General features: G+C 49.9%; 1 protein-coding gene across 1 annotated transcript; it reads right to left on the minus strand.

Annotated features, from left to right (window-relative positions):
- Positions 1 to 6,565: 6,565 nt before the first annotated feature.
- On the minus strand, positions 6,566 to 9,666 carry LOC117850500 (ubiquitin-conjugating enzyme E2 36). The gene is made up of 8 exons (XM_034732329.2): positions 9,534 to 9,666; positions 9,369 to 9,396; positions 9,148 to 9,234; positions 8,283 to 8,341; positions 7,369 to 7,410; positions 7,214 to 7,287; positions 6,905 to 7,002; positions 6,566 to 6,810 (listed from the first exon to the last, which is right to left on the minus strand). Exons 1-8 carry the CDS (start codon positions 9,567 to 9,569, stop codon positions 6,773 to 6,775), a joined length of 462 nt encoding a protein of 153 aa, XP_034588220.1. The 5' UTR covers positions 9,570 to 9,666; the 3' UTR covers positions 6,566 to 6,772.
- Positions 9,667 to 16,968: the final 7,302 nt, after the last annotated feature.

Below are 16,968 nucleotides of genomic sequence, written 5' to 3' on the forward strand. Positions count from 1 at the left end.
CTCGACAATTGTGTTTGCTACACCTCTAGTTCCGGCCGACCTCCTCATTCCATGGGAGAAAGCTTGCTCTTGCTGCCTTAAACCCCATTTGAGAAGCTATTCCTTTGCACCCTGGGACGGTGGGACCCTCCACTGCAAGGCTTGCCCATCGCCTCCTGCCATCCATGGTTCCGGAGCATGGAGCATCACCGCAGATGAGGAAGGCGACCAAGGTGAAAATCGCTCTAGTGTAGTGGGGGAAAAAAAATCAACTATATGTCTAGATTCAAGCTGCCAAAAACACTCGATTGTCCTTAGATTTTTTCTTCTCCTTCCCGTTTCTTTCTTTCTTTTCTTTCTGACCCGGCCTAGCTTCCTTCTTCTTCTGTTCGATGGATTGCTTACCAGTACTTCATTCCTTCCAAATTACAAGTCATTCCAACTTTCTTAAAAGATCAAAACATCTAAAGTCTGACCAAATTTATACAATAAATTACTAATGTTCATGATATGAGTACTATTAGTTTCTTCATTAAATATATTTTTATAATATATCTCTTCGATGTCATAAACTTCTATGATTCTCTTTATAATTTTGATCAGATATAAAATAGTTTGACTTTTCAATAAATTTAGAATGACTTGTGATTTGGAACGGAGGAAGTGAGATTCAATCAAGCCCGCTGGGTACATTGAAATCGTACTACTCCTGTGTGAGACCGACGGGTTCACGCTTGCTGCATCTGGCGATGTGATCGGAGACGGGACCGGCTGCAGGCTGGTAGGGGACGGGCCGCGAGACACACACACACAACGCTCGTGCTGGGAGCTGCCCGTGTCTCCGCCTACCCTGCCTACTTTCTTTTGTTAGGATAGGATATAGACGCCGCCTGACCAGACGAGCAAAAAAGGGAACTCCATGATATCCACTGGAGACTCGAATTTCTCGATAGGTCAGCAGATTCTCCGTAGCCTGAACGAAGTCTTGTGAACATTGACCGGACAGGCAGCGCAATTCAGCAGCTGCCGTTCACGATCTGCTGTTGTCACATGCATGGCAATTCCTTCTTTTAAGGGATGTTTGGATACCCCATGCTAAAGTTTAGCACATATCACATCGGATGTTTGGATGCTAATTAGGAGTATTAAACATAGGCTAATTACAAAACTAATTGCACAGATGAAGTCTAATTCGCGAGATGAATCTATTAAGCCTAATTAGTCCATGATTTGACAATGTAGTGCTACAGTAACCATTTGCTAATGATGGATTAATTAGGCTTAATAGATTCGTCTCGCGAAATAGCATAGGGGTTCTGCAATTAGTTTTATAATTAGCTCATGTTTAGTCCTAATTAGCATCCGAACATCCGATGTGACACTACTAAAGTTTAGCACCTAGTATCCAAACACCCCCTAATATCGGTTACAGCCTTCGATGTTGACGCCCCAAAATATCGGTTACAACTCTAGCAGCACAGCGAGTGATCAGGGCCGGCGCAAATCCCAGGGATACAGTACCGGTAACATAATTCTTAGAGCAAAAGCAATGCTTATGTTTCAAATAGTATTAAGGTGGGGGTTCAGAAAAAGTAAAATTTGTTATTGCCCCGCCCACAATGGTTCACAATAAAAAGTGACATTAAGGTAGGCCCACTTCGTGGTTAAAAAAGGGCCAAATTCATCTATCACACCCTCGCATCCCTATCGTCTCATCCTGCCGCTGGTCCTCTCTCCTGCTCGTATCGCGCTCCTGCCCCCCCTTGGCGGAACGGCGGACGGACGGAGATCGGATAGGAGATCGTCAATTCGCTTATGTGGTTAGGTGATTCGATTGCTAATTCCCCAATTCTCCATACCATTAATTATTAATTTCCTATCACAAGTTATTTAGTCTTAAATGATTTATAACTATTGTGTATTTATAATAATTTTAGCAATGTGGGATATCATGTCGTCTAGAAAATATGAATCGGGTAACGAGAAAAGGAAAAGAAAAGGATGTGTGGATGAGTATATACGTTATGGATTAATTTTAGCAATGTGTGGATGTGTGGACAAGTTATAGAATCACATAGAGGAGCTATGGATAAATTTTGCAAGAGTAATCAGAATCCTGAGAGTAATACGTTTGCTTCGACGAACCCAGATGAGTTGGCAATAGTTGTTGTGGATGAATCAACTAATGGGAATTAGGAAGAAAATTTAACATCAACGTCGATGATAACAATGTAAGTGACTCCGAGAACACAGTAAATGCATCAGGTGCATATGCACGGTCTGCTAGTATTGATGAGCAACCAGTTTACACTTCAGATATTTATGATCCAAGAAATTAGGATAATAATAATAAAGCAAGAGACGTATTAGTCGAGAAAGAGCCTATGAGAGAAAAAAATATCGAATTTTCCAAGTAACTTTGCATCGAGAAATGTTTGAAGAAACTTTTAAGGTAATATGTATAAATAATTTGATATAAATATTGCTTTTAGATATATTTAAATATTTATTGATAATATTTTATATATATTTACTGTAATGTTTATATTAAAGAGTTCGAGTTTTATTTTCGCCCGGGACCTTCCCTAATCTCAGGACCGCACGAACAGTTGGTGCTTCAAGTTTGAACACAGCGTACCGGCAGCCGTACGTGCATGTGAACCCCTTCTCTGACAGGCGCCCCATGTGGCTCTACACCCTTTTTCAGATGTACGCGCGCGCTTTTTCTCGCGCGCCCAAACCATGCGCTACCACTACCAGTCTACTTACCACTTTTGCCGGAACACCCAGGTTTTGTCAGGCCTGCCCTGCCCTGGAGCGATGGAGATCGAGCTGCCCAGCAAGGCAGCAACCGATCGTTGTGCAACAGAGACCACAGGACTGTTGATCAGTGACGTGCCCTGAACTTGGGCGGTGGGTGCCGTACGTCTAGGCAGCAGGGCAGGCAGCGGCATGGCAAGCTCACATGCAGGCAGCCGGCTGGCCGTCGCGTCTGCCGGGCCGCGCCGGCAAAGGGAGGCGAGGGGCACAGGGTGATGAGCTGGTGCGGCTAACCCAATGGCCAACGCGGCAGGCATGCGCGTACGTCGCCTGCGATCACCGCGCGTGGCGCGGGCATACGGGCCTATGTGAAGGGGTTCCCGTGCTGGATCGGAATCAGCGGCCAGGTGATGGAACCCGAGTGCGATCTTCTGGCAACCCGGCCGCGCGCACGCACTGCACGCAGGAGCTAGTGGCCGCCTGGTCGACGCGGGCCGCGGACAAGACGTGCCCGGCGTACGTCCCCCGATTTCCGGCATGGCTGGCGCTCCGCCTCGCTACCGCATCATATCTCCTCGTTGGACACGAGAGCACTAGCGGTTAGGTGTGCGAGCGAGCGTGCGTTGCGTGCCCACCTCGAGAGTTCCGCGTCCCGTCCGAGACGTGGTACAGGCTGCCGGTCCCGGTCGGGGATCGTGTCGATCGGCGTCGCTGGCAAATTAAGCAGGGTGAGCCGGAGCAGGATCGGCATTGCTATTTTGTCCTAGCACGCCGACTTGTGCGCCCGCGACGTATGGGGGGGTCGTCGGGAAAGAATCGTCGACACGACAGCGCTACGAGCTAATAATAAGGGGTGGTTTGGTACCATAGACTAAACTTTAGCAGTGTCATGTTGAATATTCAGATGCTAATTAGAAGGATTAAACATGAGCTAATTACAAAACTAATTGTACAGATGGAGTCTAATTCACGAGTCGAATCTAGTAAGTCTAATTAATCCATCATTAGCAAATGGTTACCATAGCATCACATTATCAAATCATGGATTAATTAAGTTTAATAGATTCATTTAGCGAATTAGACTCCATCTATGTAATTAGTTTTGTAATTAACATATATTTAATACTTCTAATTAGTATCAAACACCCGATGTGACAGGTGCTAAACTTTAGCAAGTGGTATCCGAACGTTCCTTCAGAGTGTGCAACGAAGAAAGGTACAATAATCGATCCCAAAAGGCAATATCAGGCTGGCAATACTAAGTTCGGTGGCACTGAGCGTGACCGGGGCCTGATTTTTTCTTTTTCCACGCAAGCACGACCAACGCCGGAATGCTACCCTGACGTGGGTTTTGTTCGTTCATTCATTCGTTTTAGCAACCGCGAGAATTATCAGTGCCGGACTGCCGGTGCTCCTTACCGATTCCGGGCGTGTACACGGGTGCGTGTCTAGTGTGCTAACAATCCATGCTCCGTTATTCCTACAACACCACGAGCGTGCTCTCTCCCATTTCGAGCAGAGTTTGCGCCGGAACTCCCACTCCCCCGTCGACAGATTTCCTCGTATGGTCGAACTGCCAGTGCGTTCTGGGCAAGGCGCTTGTACAGTAGCCCAAACCTGCCCAACGTGCACCATGTCCAAGCGTAAAAATGACAACTCGCAAGGGAGGAAACCGTTTCCTCTGATTAGGGGCGGCGGCATCTATTGACTGTGGACCTGAAGATTCACTTGCCCAGCAGCAGAACAAAAGGCACGAATTAGGGAGCGCATATATGCACGCAGGTCACAGGAGTCATTGCCGTGCATATGATGCTTTGCATCTGATTTGACCAAAAGGTGCCTGTGCAGATTTGTATGATAAGCTGCTGTCTCCACGGCTCGCCCAGCGGGATTCTGCCACTGGAGAAAGGTTGGTGCCGGGTCCTTTTCTGGTAAAAATGTTTGAATGGCTTCAGCCTTCAGCTTGTTTTCTCAGGACGTGTACAGCGGAGGTGACGTCTGGTACGTAGGATTTTATCTGACATGCAGGAGAAATAAAGATATCATGCAATAATAAAAAAAACACGGTGACCTCTGACTTGTTTACGAATACTTCAGGTACGCGAGGTTTTGATTCATGTCATGTAACCTGTATCTTATGTATTCAGTGGTCGTCAACCGCGATTCGCTACCCTCGATTTCAGTTCAGATACGTTTATTTTTCTTCAGTTTTCATGTTCGTGTTTTCTTCTTCATAGTACAAACCAACCGAATCTGGCTGGATTAATTGTGTTCGACCTCGTGCATAATTAAGAAAAAAAGGAGGCCAGCAGCGGCTGTGCAGAGAGGACATGGCGAGGCTGGCACCAACTCTAGGTGTCTGTCCTCTGGTAGCTGCCATTAACCGGCCGTTCCAATGGAGGCACGAATCAATCAGAAACTGGCCGAGGCCGGGCGCATGGAGGCCCCCCACCACCTCGCTCCGGCTTCGTCCTCAAGGGGCATCGCGCAGAAGAGAATCTCTGTCGCGCCACAGCATCCCCTGCACAGATCGCTCTGCCCGCGCGAATCGGATTGGACAAGTCGTATACAGCGCGCAATGCATCATCCCGTGACCTCTAGAGAAGGTTAGGGTTCGAGATAAAGATGGGGGCGACAGGAGGCCGGCGAGGCAGCCTGATGGTTTTCCTTTCCTCGCGAGCGTACGTGCCACTAGTGTCCGACGCTATCCGGGTGTCGGAAGGTGCACCGCATCGATCGGCATACGTTCTTTGTCCTACAAGTGTGTGCGCCTGGGTGGGCTACCTACCTAGACGAAGGTGAAAAGAACAGTGCCGGCTAGGGTGTGGCACAGCACCGAGACCTGCAGGACCAGTGCCGGGAGAACGAAGGGCAGCCAGCGCAAGCCTCCAAAGAGGACATGCTTTCGTCGTGCCGTGCGGTGGATTCGAAGAAGAGGATAAGGAGCACGCAGGACCAGAGCGGATGAGACGGGCGACGACCCCCGCGTCTCGTGCTCCCCGCAGCCCGCACCTGAGCACCTAGAGCACTGAGCACGGGCAAATGCAAGCAAGAAGGAAGCGATCCAACATTCGTACGTCCTCACCGGGAAGAAGATAGATGTATGTGCCCAATGCAACTTCCGTTCTCCGTTGACAGAAAAGGAGTGCCCGAGCTTATCTCCTGGTCCAGCTCGGAATCCGGATCGTGATCCTTAGCTCGTTCATCCGCCCCCTACAGATCTTCGCGGTGACTCCCAGGAGCGCACGTTATGATGTTAACCACTGGATCGGAGGAAATACAGCGTTACTGACAAACCTGTGTTCTGCTCCGTGCTATTCGCTGTGTAGTCTCCACTGTCCAGGTCTCTATGGGCTCTTAATCTAAAACACGTCTCTATGACTATGGGCTACGGCCCGGAAGGGAACAAGGCGGTATTGCGTGCAATGCACAATTTGCCGGACGAGTAATCTTGGGTCGTCCCTTCCGCTTGGCCCCGGACAATAGTAGCCTGTAGGCCGTAGGCTGCCGCAGCTGTTGGTAACACACAGCCACTCAGGCACCCAGCGTGAATGCGTGATCATGCAACAGGGCTAATGCCATGTAAACTTTGACCGCGGCACTTCCGTTAATAAAGGCAGAACATAGCAAATACGTTGACAACCCAAAGAGCTATCAGTAGCTCTGCGGACAGTGAAAAGATGAAGCTGTTGGCAAAACAGCCTCCAATCCAAACACGGTCCACGGTCCACCAAGAGGTTTAGACAGTTTAGAAGAAATAGCAGGAATGGTGAACAAGTCAAAATAGATCGGACTGTAACGGGAGCACGAGCCACTAAAGAGCAAGTAGAAACAGACCAAACAACACCTGCTCTGATGCTTACTGCAGTGAAGGGAGCTAGAGCCACAAGTACAAAGCATAATTCGAACTGTTGTTTTGTTCGAACATTTTTCCCCGTTGCAAAATATCGCAATTTGCTCGCTCAAGCAAGTGATATTCAATCGGGATCAAACTATGACACTGTTATTACAAAGATAACAACACACTTGGTTGTCATGCCCCACTTGCATACAGGCGAGTCCACTCTTTCGCTGCAAGAAAAAAAAAGAGTGTCTTATTAAGAATCAGGAAAGTAATAGTGGATCAATGTACAGTCATGGATGTGTTGACTGCATCTACAAGTACCTGTTTCGACAGCTTCAGCTTCATTGCTTTTCCAGTGTTTTGCAATGTTGTCTGAGAGAGGATCATCTGGATTTGGTGCGCTCAGCAGTGCCTGGATACTGAAGACCAAATATTATCAGGAGGTAGTAAGGTAGCACACCAATATGGTATGCGTCAGACAAATGCACAAGCAGTTTGAAATTTGGATATACTATGGTGATAAAAAGGCTTGCTCATGTTTTCAGTAACTATAATGTGGTACTGCATCATATATTCAAAATCATCTACCATCAGAACCATGTCGCCAAGTAAGCTAACATAAGCAGTTACCTCAACAGAACAGTACGTATCTGAAGAGCTGGACTCCATTTGTCCTTAAGAATGTCAAGGCATATCCTACCAAGCTGCAGCGAATTCCATCAGAGATGAGGCATAATTTTCTTTCATCAAACAAACAAAAAATGCAAAAAGTAACATTTTCCTACCTTATCAATATTGGGATGGTAAATTTTGGTGAGAAATCTAACCTGTATCAGCAGCAGACATAATAAAATTACCATCAGAAAGGCTTACTGTATAGTGACATGAGATGGAAAGTACAGATAGAATGGCTCTAAAACTAGAAGACACTAATCCCAAAATAGGCAAAAATACACCCATTTAGAGCATATGGTATTAGTTGCCAACTGTAAGAGCAAATGAGTCGATACACTTATAATTTTGCTAAACCCCAACATTCTAATATTTAGCAATGTGTACACAAGTTTTAAGTTTTTAACTGCATGACAGCTGTGCAAATCAAATCAGAAGTTTTACAAGCAATGAGCAATTACACTTAAATATAATGCTCATAAAAAAGGCACGTGTTCAATTTATGTAAAGAAATAAATGGAGCTACAAAGAACAAATCTAATACAGAAAATATATCAATGGGGTGATAGTGATGACTTTCCAGCAAAAGTGAACTGCTATTACTTCAGATCAATTAGAATTACCATGCAAAGTGAGTAGAACTTAATATTAGACATTGACCACACCAGAAACAGAAATGGGCAAAATGTAGACATGCACAAGAACCACCAGTCAGACAAAGATGAAGCATGTAAGTTTTCATTACTGAACAGCTACGCGGAGTTGAATTACAAGCTAGCATATATGGAAGGAACAGCTATAACAAAAATTAAATATTAGTATGTTACTGGGCCTGTCCCTAGACTTCGAGAAGTAACATCATATAAAGTTCTTCTTGATAGGATTTTTGAAGTTAATACAACTATACAAGTAACATCATATTGACCAAATAGAATTCATATCAATGGAGCTAATGGTACAGCTGACACGGAATGTGGAAATATAAATGCCAGTTGATGACTTGGGCACTGGTTCATCAAGAAATTACTTTTGGAGCAGCCATTGGATACTCCTCAGGCAAGAATAGTTCAAGCTTGAAAACTCCACCTGTCCAACAGATAAGTAGAAGACACAATATCAGAACAAACATAATAAAATTTCACAAAATCAATATGAAAACTACTGGTTATTTGCATCCTTACTTATCTACACACAACATATTTCAATTACTCTATGGCATACAAAAAAAATGGTAGATAAACCTTCGTGTTGAGACTAGTGAGCATATCGTACCAGTAACTTGTATGATCGCTAAAGTTAATGGAATTGTGTCATGGGCAGATTAATCAATATGCTGCCAGCATGAACCTAACAAAGTAACAAGAGTCAAAACTCATGCCACAAGTCATATTGAACTTCTGCGCAGATGTAGAAGTGATGACATATTCCTACGTGACATAATAAATAGATACCTGAAAGCGCAATAAAAAAAACAGGTCCGTGCAGGTGTAGAAGTGAAGAAATATTCGTAAGTGACATACCTGAAAGCACAATAATAAAAACTAGGTCTAATAGGAAGCCTAGAATCTAGAGCTTTGATTGGAGTTAGCACAGATGCGCACACATGAAGGTGACTATTTAGGAAATGATACTGCCTTATCCATACAATAAAGTTTAAATGTGCATAAGCTATACTGTTGATCCATGTACGCTAGTCCACTATTCATCGCAAATTCTTCAGAAACAAAAATATGCATACAGTACTGTTGAACTAGCTCTATTATCCACACCAGAACATATTAACACCAACGATAGTACACAAAACAGTACAAACAAGGTTCCCAACATCGAATCCACACGCATAAGCCAACTGGTACACCAATAAGCCAACCGAAATCAGTAAAGAGGGAGACCTTCATAGGGTGACTGCGCGGGGCCAAGGATCATGACATTGAAGTACCGCATGTTCTCCTCCGACGGCGAGGCACTAATCCCTGGCGCTGCACGCATGAGAAGAAGAACAAAAGCGGGATCAAGCAACATATACGGAGAGTAACGAGTCCAGAACGGTAACGCAGACTCCGAATTGCACCAAAATTCTCAGGAAAATCTCGCGAAGCAAACAGCCAGGCACCTGGTTCGCTGAGGAGCCGCTGCGTCTCCTGCACAGATCCAAATTCGAGACAGGTTAACCGCTAGCGAAAAGAAGAGTATCGGATTCCATGTAGCAGGAGAGAGGGCGGCGGGGCGGTAGATCTGAGGAGAGGGCGGGGAGGGGCGACCAGATCGCGAGGCGCACCTTGATGATTCGGCGCGGGAGGTTGCTGTTGGCCATGGCGCCGAGCCGAGCTGGATTACGCCCGCGGGGGCGGGGGGGCGGGGGGGCTTGGAGAGGAGGACGAGACGAGGGGTCAAAGGAGAGGGCGAAAGGGCAGCGACACACCAACGGACGGACGGACGCCTTTATAAGGTCTTCCGTTTCAGCGCCGCCGTAGTGCCAGTATTTCTGCGCTTTCGACGTCGTTGCGAAACTTGTGTTAGGCCACATGTTTGGTTCCCTATCCTACTTGGATCCATGGACTACAATTCATTAATATAGATGAATAAAAATCAAAATACTTCTAATTCGGAAAGGAGCAGGGGGCATATCTACAGATGGAATGGCAGGGGGGTCGCCGGCGCCGGTCTACTTCTTAGCCTTCCTCGCCACGCCCTTCCTGGCCGGAGATGCAGCGGCGGCTTTCTTCGGCGGCGGCGCGGAGTGGCATCGTGAGGGCGGCCTGCGCCACCGCATGCTCAGCGGCGGGCGGCGGGGGCCAACCAGGAGGGTGGCGGGGGTGATGACGGCGGGGGCTGGGCGGGAGGGAGGTCGGCGGTGGGGGCGGCGACCGGGAGGGCGGCGGGGGTCGCGGCAGGCGGGCGGCAGGGGTCGGGCGGGCAGGAGGCCGGTGGCGGCAGGCGGGAAGGCAGCGGTGGTCGTGCGGGAGGGAGGTCGGCGGTGGGAGCGGCGGGCGGGAGGGAGGACGGTGGCGGTGGCCGGGCGGGAGGACGGCAGGGGCGATGGTGGGAGGTGCTGGGCCGGAGGGGGCTAGGCGGGAGGGAGGCATTAATGAGGGGCAGACCCTGTCAGTAGTCTCCTTTAGTCCCTTTTAGCAATCTTGTGGGACTAAAGTTTGGGACTAAGTTTAGCCCCTTTTAGTCATCTGTTTGGCAGTTTAGGGACTAAAAGGGACTAAACTTTAGCCCCTGGTTCCTTAGTCCATGGACTAAAGTTTAGTCCATGAACTAAAGTCTATTTTGTTCCATGGACTAAAATGGACTAAAGTCCATAAATACTATTGAATAAAGACACTTTTATCCTTCTTCCTCTACCCCCGGTACCCCTGCGTGCAAAACAGCATCATCCCAGGATTGGATCCCCGGATCCGTGGCCCGTCCATGGCGGATCAGGACGTGGCGGAGGCGGCGTGGCCCCCTTGGACCTCCCTCCTGCTGTAGGCACTGAGCCGGTGGCGGACCTGGGTTGCGCTCTTCCTCGCCAGCGCCGCTTCTCCGGGGGCGGCGGCGGGAACCCCACGGGACCCCTCGTAGAGGAGTAAGCCACAGCCTTGGAGCCGCTATGGCCGTGGCCGTCCATGGTGCTGTCGTGGAGGTGGCGGTGGAGGAGCAGGAGCACACCCGCTCGCATCTACGGCCGGTTGCTCTGGTGATGACGACCTCCACCGATCTTCGACCGCTGGTGGCGCGCTGCGACGACGCTGTGCGGCCTGGGGCGGCTGCTGCCGTCGGCGCACGGCCCTGGGCGGCGGCGGGGGCGGCAGGTGGTGGGAGTTGGGCGGGAGTGCGGCGAGAGGGAGGCTGGTGGCGACGGCGGCAGGGGCAGGGCAGGAGGGGACCGAGCGGCGGGGGTGGGAGGGCGCGGGGGGAGACGGTGAGGGGCAGGGGTGTCCCCAACACCTTTTAGTCCAGTTTAGTGGACTATCTTTAGTCCACCTATTTAGGGAATAAAAGGTGCAAATTTTAGTCAAAATACTTTAGTCCATAGGAACCAAATACCTCGTTAGTCCCTAAACTTTAACAGCCCCAAACCAAACAGGGCCTTAATCTCTAAAAAGAAAAAACTCCAACTATTTACATGGAAATCGAGGTCTTCCATGTCCATCGCTACTACTGACACCACGTCCTGCTCTAGTCTATTTTCCGAATATACAATTATACATATGCCGTAATTGTCAAAGTTTATTGGAACATTCGTTACTTGTTGAAAAGGAGAAGATCCCTGATCACTGTTGTCACAATGTCACCACATCACAAATACGACTACATGAGTGATTGTACGAGCTGCATGTTTCCAGAAAATAAATAGAAGTGCCAGGTTGCGCTAGTCAACACGAACAACCTGATTTGTTCTTGGCCGCACCACGTTTGGTAGGCACGTTGTTTGGTAGGCCGGAGGGGCTCACAGGCTAGGTCGCCACCTGCAAAAACGGTCCGTCATACTGCACCACGTGGAACGCCAATTTCAGCCATTTCACACGATGCAAGCTTGCGTGAGTGCCTTTTCACGTACGTGGAGGGAAGGCGGGAGACCGAGCGGGCCTTCGCGCCAGTTTTTGGGCTGGCTAGGGCTACGTCCCGCCGATATGATAGCGGGGGTTCCCGGCCGCCTCGCCTCTCCTCCCCCAAACGTGCTGCCTCCACTCACGACTCCTTCACTCTCCTCTCTCATGTTCCTACTCGACCCCTCCTCTCCTCTCCTCTCCACCCGACGAGTTAGGCGACGGTGCGGCTGGTGGCGGGGCGCCTGATCCGGAGGCGTCCGTGTGGCGGAGCCACTTCGGATTAGCTTGATTAAACAGGGTTAAGTCGCCTAACATGTGACACCCATGCCTAAGCCAAGTTAACACGAAGTGCCGTCGGATTTCATCCGATTAACCACTTGAACAGATCGAGTTAGCAAACTCACAAGAAGGTGAGTAGTTCCAAAGAATACAAAAAGTCCACTGAGTTAAACAACTTAACCATTTAGTTCGGCCATAAAAACCAACATCAGAGTTTTACAAGGTTCAAAAGAAAACAACAGAAGGTAAAACAGCAAGCGGAAGCTAAACGCAGGGGTCGAACGTTCTTGGTGAGGCCAGCCAAGACGTCAGTGATCCCTCTCCTCGCCGTCCGAGGAGGGATCCCACTCGACCGTCCAGCCCGGAGGGAGCGGGGGCGGCCAAGTGCCAACAGAAGAAGGCTCGGGAGCAGCAACTTCACCTGAAAAAGAAAAAGCCACAACAAGGCTGAGCTACTAAGCTCAACAAGACTTAACCGACAGGGAGTAACTACTCCACTACTTCTAGATATGCAAGGCTCTTTGGCTGAAGGGGTTTGTTTGCCAAGAAGCACTAAGTAGATCCCTACTTTCAAGTTTTAGCTCCGGTTCTAAGTTCATTATCCGGTCTAAGTTTTGCAACCTATTCTAAGCAATCATAGAACCAACCAAAGGTATATATATATCAACAAGACCATGTCATCATCATATATCTTTCTTACTCAGGGTAGCATAGCGATCAAGCAGTCTCAAACTGTGAGAGGCAAACGAATCGATTCGAGTTCTTTAACCATGCATGGTGAACCTAACCTCACGACATCCGCGCACCACCGAGGGTCGCTTCCTGTGTCGGCCTTCCCCATCAATCCCCTAACCCGTGTTGGGCCCATTTCCTTTGGTGCAAGGTTCCACAGATCCGGCCTCTGCCGTTCTGTGACCACGCTTGCCACCACGTGCGACAGCTAGCAGGGGAAACTCCGTTCCAAGAACAATGGGGCGACCGCTCATGTCTAGGTTCAATCCGGTACTAAGCTTCCCCATCCCATACTAAGTATGAGGTTAGTATTTTCAAACACTTGATCACGAACACCACCACTGTCGGGCCTTAGCAAGTTTCATAGACAGACGGGGTGATCAACCGACCACCAAAGAGTTACCCAAAACCTTGCCCCGTCCATCGTCCTTACAGTTGTAACGGAAGGGTAGACATTCAACTCCTACAACTCGCGAGTGACAGGAAATCACTTGGCTTTTACCGTCTCCTATTTAAGCAAAGCATCTACTCGGTCCAACAGCTAGTGTTCAGATCAAGGGAGCTAAGTTATGCATCTAGGGTTCCAAACAACTCGTATACGTAAATGCACAAGCATGTTAAAGAAGGCATGCGCAAGTTTGGAAAACGTAGGGATTTCATGCATCCGGGGCTTGCCTTCAAGCGAGAAGGAAGGAAGCTGCTCTTCTGCTTGGGCGGCTTCGGCTTCTGGGGGCAGGAGCTCAGCTACACTGTCGTCTTCTGGCGCCGGGTGCAGCTCGTAGTAGCCGTCGGCGAGACGCAGCTCTACACGAATGCAATGCAAGAGTTAGCATTTAGACGGTTATTTCAACAGCAACACTTGCAAGTCTGAGCCCAGAAACTTGCGACAAGTTACAGGAGGGTGGGGAGGTTCAAGGAGTTGGTGGAGATCAAGAGGTAAGGGTCGGAGGAAGGGAACTTATGATCTGACCCTTAATCTAGAGGATTTGGTGTGCTAGGGGTCCTCAGACTCAACGCTGAAAGGTCCCCAAGTTTTACACATACACCCTCGGTTCGAAGAAAAAGATACAGCCGAGTCCTCGGGCGAGGCGGAGAAGGGTCGGCGGAACAGACAGGGTCGGGCGAGACGGAACCGGGGTCGGGCAGATAAGAGGGGTCGGGCGAAGCGGACAAGGGTCGACCGAACAGATAGGGTCGGGCGAGACGGAACCGGGGTCGGGCGGACAGAAGGGTCGGACGAGGCGGACAAGAGGTCGGACGAGCAAAAGGGTCGGACGAGGCGGACAAGGGGTCGGACGACCAGAAGGGTCGGGTGAGGTGGAAAAGGGGTCGAACGAACAGAAGGGTCGGGCGAGGCAGAAAAGGGGTCGGATGAACAGAAGGGTCGGGCGAGGCGGAAAAGGGGTCGGACGAACAGAAGGGTCGGGCGAGGCGGAAAAGGGGTCGGACGAACAGAAGGGTCGGGCGAGGCGGAAAAGGGGTCGGCAGCTTACCTTCGTCTTACAAGGGAAGCTTGGGGTCGGGAAGAGCAGGTTCGGGCGGAGGAACTGGAACACTAAGACTTGCGGCGGAGATGTCCGGCGGTGCTCCGGCGGCGGCGGTGCTTCTTGTGGATCACAAGTAAGCTCTTACGCAGCACGGAGGAGCAAGCAGCTGGGTGGATTGGGGAAAGCGGTGTGGAGCGGAGAGGAGAGTTCCTCAGGGACTTAGTGTGGTGGCGCTGTGAGCTCGAACAAGGAGCAAGAGAGATGGCAGCTAGGGCAAGGGGAACTCCGGCGGGGCTTGCGCATTCCCTTTTATAGCGGCGCGGGAGTGAGAAGGGGAGCGGCGCGAAGGCCGGGGAAGAAGCAATGGAGTGCTCTGCCCGGGCGGCGATTGAGCGACGGGATGGTGGAGCAGGACTTCGGGGATGACGCCGGAGGTCATTGGGCACTGGCGTCAGGGCGGCGCAGGCGCGGTTTTGCCGGTGGTTGGGATTTGGCGGAGGCGGGCGTCGTCGTGCGGTGGAGCTGATGGAAGTGACCGAGAAAACGGCGCTAGGATCGAGGGTGCACAGGTGAGAAGATAGGCGGCTGCGGGCGCGCGGGCGAGCGCGGAGCAACAGATTGTCGGGTGGCTTCTGACAGGGCGGGAAAAGGAGCTGTCGCTGCCGTGGTCGGGGTTGGCGGAGGAGGAATCGTCGTGTAGCGAAGACCGGGCAGCGCGACTGTGACGAGGTGACAGAAAAGACGGGCGACATTGGGCTCTGCGGTCGGGATCTGGCGACGTGATGATGGGCGCGGGCGGCGAGGTGCTGCAGAAAGGTTGCAGAGGGGCTTCCGCTGCGATTGGGGAGGAGGGTGCGAGAATCCATTCGGTCGCGGGCCGAAGACGAGGCGGAGCGGCGGGCGTCGGAGGAGTTGAGCCATGCGGCGGGGGAACTCTGAAGTGAGCATGCAACTCGAGTGCGCCTGTCGCGGAAGATTTGGGGGAAAAGATCCCGTGGTCCACCGGTCAGATTGAAGGGAGGTGTTGGGGAAGACTTAGAAGGATCCGGCGGTGAGTTGGGGTCGGCGGGGTCGGAACTGGAGGCCAGCGGAGAGGGGTCGGGTCTCAGGGGTCGGAACCGGACTGGAGGTTGAGTACTTAAACTCGGGAAGGCTGAGATAGGGATCAGGGACTCGGATTAAGATGAACTCGAGAGATTTGGGGTCAGTCGTCACAGTTCGTGGTCGCCATCATCGGCGAGCGTGGGGTCTTCATCCTCAGCGAGCGTGGGTACATCTTCTCCGGTGAGTGCTGGGTCTTCGTCAGCAGCGAACTAGAGATAGCAATAAAGCTTTTTCAGCTGTTTGTAATTCACGATTTAACCACGAAATGTGCTACTTCTAATGTCAGGATTGCATTTTGACATCCCACAGATTTGGCAGATCGCTTAGCCCCATTCATCTTCAGCGCAAGGGCTCAAGTTAGCTATAGGTTGTGTCGTATCAACAATTTCTACGGAAGGCTTCTATTTAAAATCCCCTTTTCTCCATCTCATTTCCTCCTTTTTCCCAAATAGTCGACGGTCTTACACCATTGGGATGCTTCAGATAAACTGTTAGCGACGGGTCTTTCTTCTTCTGGGTGAGTTGCGGAGCTACTTTTTCTTTCTTTCATTCCATCTGTCTCGGTATGCTATAGAGGGACCAATGCTAAATAAAGGAACACTATGCTCCAAGACCAAGAGTTTTCACAGCCAAAGTTGTTGAAGTTGTAGTATTATGGTTGCTTTCTACCACTACTCGTTGAATCTTTCTATTCCACTGACGCTGGGGTGCGAAAGCATGGGGAGCGAACAGAATTAGATATCGTGGTAGAACCGGTACAGAAATTGGTGCTTTTTCTACTTTGTTTACAATAGTGATTGGGGGGTTTCGGGCCACTAAGGCTGGATGTTGGTTGAAAGCAATCCCCTTTAGGGGCTTCAACCCGGGCTTTGACCATGGTGTGCCAAAGCAACCCGGGACCCCGGAGGGGTCACTACAAAAGCGATGGTGCACCTCAGTACGAATCTCATTTTTTGGTAGTACGAAGGGGGAAATACCTCGACTTTTTTCAGAACAGGTCCAAGTCAAATAGCAATGATTCTCGCGTCATTCCAACAACTGATAGGGAGCACCTCAGTATAAGATCGCGCGCAGTAACTAGGAGATCAATGGTCAATTCTGAGTAGAAGGTTCCATGGGAACAATTATTATTTATTTCAAGCAAAAACTAAATCACAAGCTTATGATAAAATCGAGCTGTATAAATGGAAATTTCATTGATAAGACCTCCTCGATTGTAGCCAATATTTTATTGCAAATAATTCAAACTAGATCCATCCCTCGTCTTCATCACCAAGCAAATCTGCAACCTCTTCATCCGCGGCCACCTGAGCAACTTCTTCATCCCTGACGTGACCTGCTTCTTCCTCTCCACCGAGCAGATCTGCCTTGTGTTCTTACTGTTTGAGTCCTCCCTCGGGTCCTCCACCAGCATGCACTACTTCCTCCTTTTCCCCATGATGGTCGTCTTTGTCTTCGCGCAGGTATGTCCCGGACCTCCTCCCCTCATGTCCTTAGGTTGCCGTTGCCTCTTTTATGTGATGGGATGTGGGCTCCTACGACGGATCTTTGGTACTTTGCTTCGATCTAT

This window comes from Setaria viridis, chromosome 3, assembly GCF_005286985.2.
Source record: "Setaria viridis chromosome 3, Setaria_viridis_v4.0, whole genome shotgun sequence".
Taxonomy (NCBI): Eukaryota; Viridiplantae; Streptophyta; class Magnoliopsida; order Poales; family Poaceae; genus Setaria; species Setaria viridis.